General features: G+C 42.3%; 1 protein-coding gene across 1 annotated transcript; it reads right to left on the bottom strand.

Moving 5' to 3' along the window:
- Positions 1 to 749: 749 nt before the first annotated feature.
- On the bottom strand, positions 750 to 3,397 carry LOC137221613 (nucleolin-like). Its single transcript, XM_067731595.1, is given in 3 exon segments — positions 750 to 1,807; positions 1,810 to 2,616; positions 2,671 to 3,397. Coding segments are annotated over 3 exon segments (2,052 nt in total). The 5' UTR covers positions 3,272 to 3,397; the 3' UTR covers positions 750 to 1,163.
- Positions 3,398 to 3,735: the final 338 nt, after the last annotated feature.

The raw sequence follows: 3,735 nt of genomic DNA, 5'->3' as shown, positions 1-3,735 counted from the left end.
TCTCCTATGCTGAATCACACCAGATGAGATATCCTGTCCAAGCAGGGCTCTACCAAGCCAATCCAGGACCCTTCCCACAGTCTCTCCTTCGGATGAGGTAAAGAACTCATATTCCCTGCTTGAGTGCCAAGGATTCACACACATCTCCCAGAAATAACCAATCATTTTTAGGGTGAGTCCAGTTTAAATACATAGTTTAAAAGAAAATGGTCTCTAAATCTGAAAATACACCCACTTTGCAATACTAAAAATGACACTTCAAGGTTCATCTCTGCTTTCAGAGTGATGGTGATTTCAAAGGTTTTGTTCAAGAACAGTGGGGGAATATATGCTATTTATTCATGTCTACAACATGCCCTATAGCTCCCCATCCCATACCCCATATAAATATCCTTCTTCCCTTGGCAAATAACATCTTCTAACATACCACATAATTTACTTATTTATTATAGCATTGTCTCTCTCTCCCCCATTGAGAATGTGATCTCCACTGGGACAGGGGTCTTGCCTTTCTTATTCACTAATGGATCCCAAAGATCCAGAACAATGCTTGACGTATAATAGTCATTCAATATATATTTTTTAAATCAATGAGTGAAAAATCAGATGGTGGTATTTTTGCTAAAACAACAGAAAACCTATTATTAATGGAAATTAATGTTTTCATCTTTAGAAACAAAAAATCAATAACAACTTTCAAATTATTCTCTCCAACTTTATTTTATTTTCTTTTTTAACAAGTCTGGCACCAGAGTTTAGGACTTTTAATTTGTCCCAAAGTTGCTAAAGCAAAAATCATGATAAAACATTCTGCTTTCCTTTACAACCCCCCAACACAAAAAAACCAAAACAAAAAACCAAAACCAAAAAACTCCATAGGAAAAAAATGGTTTTGTACATGGGAGGAAACAATATAAATTCAAAACTTACAGATAAGGGTTAGCTCTATCACTCATCTCTTTGAAAAGTTTATACGAATATCCAGTCAACACCATCAGGGTTATCTCCCTTGAAATGTTATCTATACGGATTTCCAAGTAGACCACAGGGCTGTATACTGTCTTGGAATGTCCTCAGAAGGCTCCGTCATTGAGCAGGTAACAGAGGAAAAACCTCAGAGTCCTTTCTTTCAAATGGAAGAGGGAAAGACAGGGGTAGAAGAACTATTCAAACTTCGTCTTCTTTCCTTGTGGCTTGTGGTCTCCTCCTCCTCCTCTGCCTCCTCGGAAGCCTCCTCGCCCTCCAAAGCCTCGCCGGCCTCTGCCACCAAATCCACCTTGGCCACCGAAGCCACCTTCACCCTTAGGCTTGGCCCAGTCCAAAGTAACTATGTTTCCATCAATTTCACCATCTTCCATGGCCTCCTTGGCAGCTTTGGCATCTTCCTCACTGTTGAAGTCTACAAAACCAAACCCCTTGGAGGATCCAGCCTCCCGGTCAGTGACTATGCTTGCACGAATAGAGCCGTCGAACGACTCCTTTAATGTCTCTTCTGTAGTATCCTCAGATAGACCTTTGACAAACAGAGTTTTGGATGGCTAGCTTCTTGCATTAGGTGATCCCCTGGGTCCTCGCAACTCCAGCCTGATGGCTCTGCCCTCAATTTCCCTTTTATTACGTGAATTTAAAGCTTCTTTAGCATCTTCAAATGAAGCAAATTCTATAAATGCATACCCTTTCGATTTGCCATTTTGGTTCTGGGGCACTTTGATAAATGTTGCCTTCTCAAATACTTCCTGAAGAGTTTCTTCCATTGCACTACAGGAGAGGTTGCTTAAAACCAGGGTTTTTGATTCACCACTCCAATGCTATTCTTTCCACCTCTATAGTCTTGACTTTGACCTTTCTCTCTGGTATAGTACAGGGAAATGGATCGCCCATCTATCTCTGTTCCCTGCTTTTCTTCCAAGGTTTTCTCTGCGTCAGCTTCTGTCTTAAATTCAGTGTAAGCAATCCCTTTATTCTTTCCATCCCTGCTGACTAATCTGATACCCACAGCATCTTCAAACACTTCTTTTAATTCTTCCTAAGTAACTTTATAAGACAGATTTTTAGCCAAAAGTGTTCTCGCATCTCAATCTTTCTTACTGTCTTTTCCCTTTGGTTTTTCTAGTTGAATTTCATTGCCAAAGACTTTTAAACCAGTGAGTTCCAAGGCTTTTTCCAGGTCTTCAGCAGATTCAAAATCCACGTAGCCAAACTTCCTAGACACACCAATTCTGCCATCAACAACTGCAAGACCATTTTTAGCAAAAATGTCACTGATACCCGTTTTCAATTCCGGAGCAGATTTACTGAAGTTCAGGTTTCCAACAAAGAGATTGAAAGATGTAGTTGGTTCTGTGGCTTCCACTTTCTGTTTCTTGGCTTCAGGAGCTGCTTCTTGTTTGGCCATTTCCTTCTTTCGTTTTCCAGGTGCTTCTTTGACAAGTTCCTCCTCCTCCTCTTCCTCCTCTTCCTCCTCGTCATCCTCTTCCTCCTCTTCGACTTCATCCTCATCATCATCCTCTTCATCTTCATCTTCAGCAGTGCTCTTTGCCTTCACAAGAACAGCTTTTGCCAGAGCTTTCTTTCCTTTGGCTGGTGCAGTCTCCATAGCTGCTTCTTCAGAGTGATCTTTGTCATCCTCATCATCGTCTTCATCATCATCTTCATCCTCGTCATCCTCACCTTCATCCTCCTCCTCATCATCTTCATCCTCATCATCCTCGTCTTCATCATCATCTTCATCCTCGTCATCCTCATCATCTGAGGCAGGAGCAGCAGCTGCTTTCATCACTGCTGGCTCAAATTCATCCTCATCCTCCTCTTCACTGTCATCTTCATCTTCCTCATCACTGTCTTCCTTCTTGACATTCTTGCCATTCTTTGCTCCCTTGGCTGGAGTGGCTGCTCCCTTCTTACCAGGGGTTGCTACCAATGCTTTGCCTGGTGTGGCTCCCTTTTTGCCAGGTGTTGCTACTGCTTCGGCAGGTGTAACTGTCTTCCTGGCTGGTGTAGCGGCTGCCTTTTTGCCAGGGGTGACAACTGCTTTCTTTGCCGGTGTGCCAACTATAACCTTTTTTGTTGGGGAAGCCATCATCTTCTTTGCTGGAGTTGCGGTAGCCTTTCTGCCTTTTTTCTGAGGGATAACAACCTCTTCTCCACTGCTATCATCCTCTTCATCTTCTGACATTTCCTCATCTTCACTGTCTTCTTCTACCTCCTTTGGGGGAGGAGCCATTTTCTTGGGGTCACCTTGATTTTTACCAGCCTTTGCAAGTTTTACCATGGTGGCGGCTTATGACGGCAGAGTGTGTTGCGAGCGAGTGGCGCAGATGAGCCCAGAGGAAGCGAAGCAACATCGATGGTGGCCGCTGATCGCAGAGCTCGTATCCTTGGCTGCCAGCTAGAGCTCGTGACTCTCTCCAACTTTAGAAGGCAAAATTTCATGTCTTCAGGCACTTGTTGTACCAATTTTTAAAAAAATATTGTCACTTTTGACCAAGAATACACAATAGAGAAAGTAGTGATTGGAAACAAAAAGAATCTAAATAAAAAGACAGAGATATCAACACTCACCACCACATGAGGATGAGATGGCCCTGGAGGCAGAAACCATTCCTCACTGGCCCAGAAAGATGCCAGAAATGAAATGCATGCTTCATAAATGTTTACTGAATACATGAGTGAGCAAATGAATGAATAAATGAATACACAAAGAAATAGCATTCTAATGATGTAAAAAAAAGTCAT

Source organism: Pseudorca crassidens, chromosome 3 (assembly GCF_039906515.1).
Source record: "Pseudorca crassidens isolate mPseCra1 chromosome 3, mPseCra1.hap1, whole genome shotgun sequence".
Classification (NCBI taxonomy): Eukaryota; Metazoa; Chordata; class Mammalia; order Artiodactyla; family Delphinidae; genus Pseudorca; species Pseudorca crassidens.
This window is presented reverse-complemented; position numbering and strand designations above follow the sequence as displayed.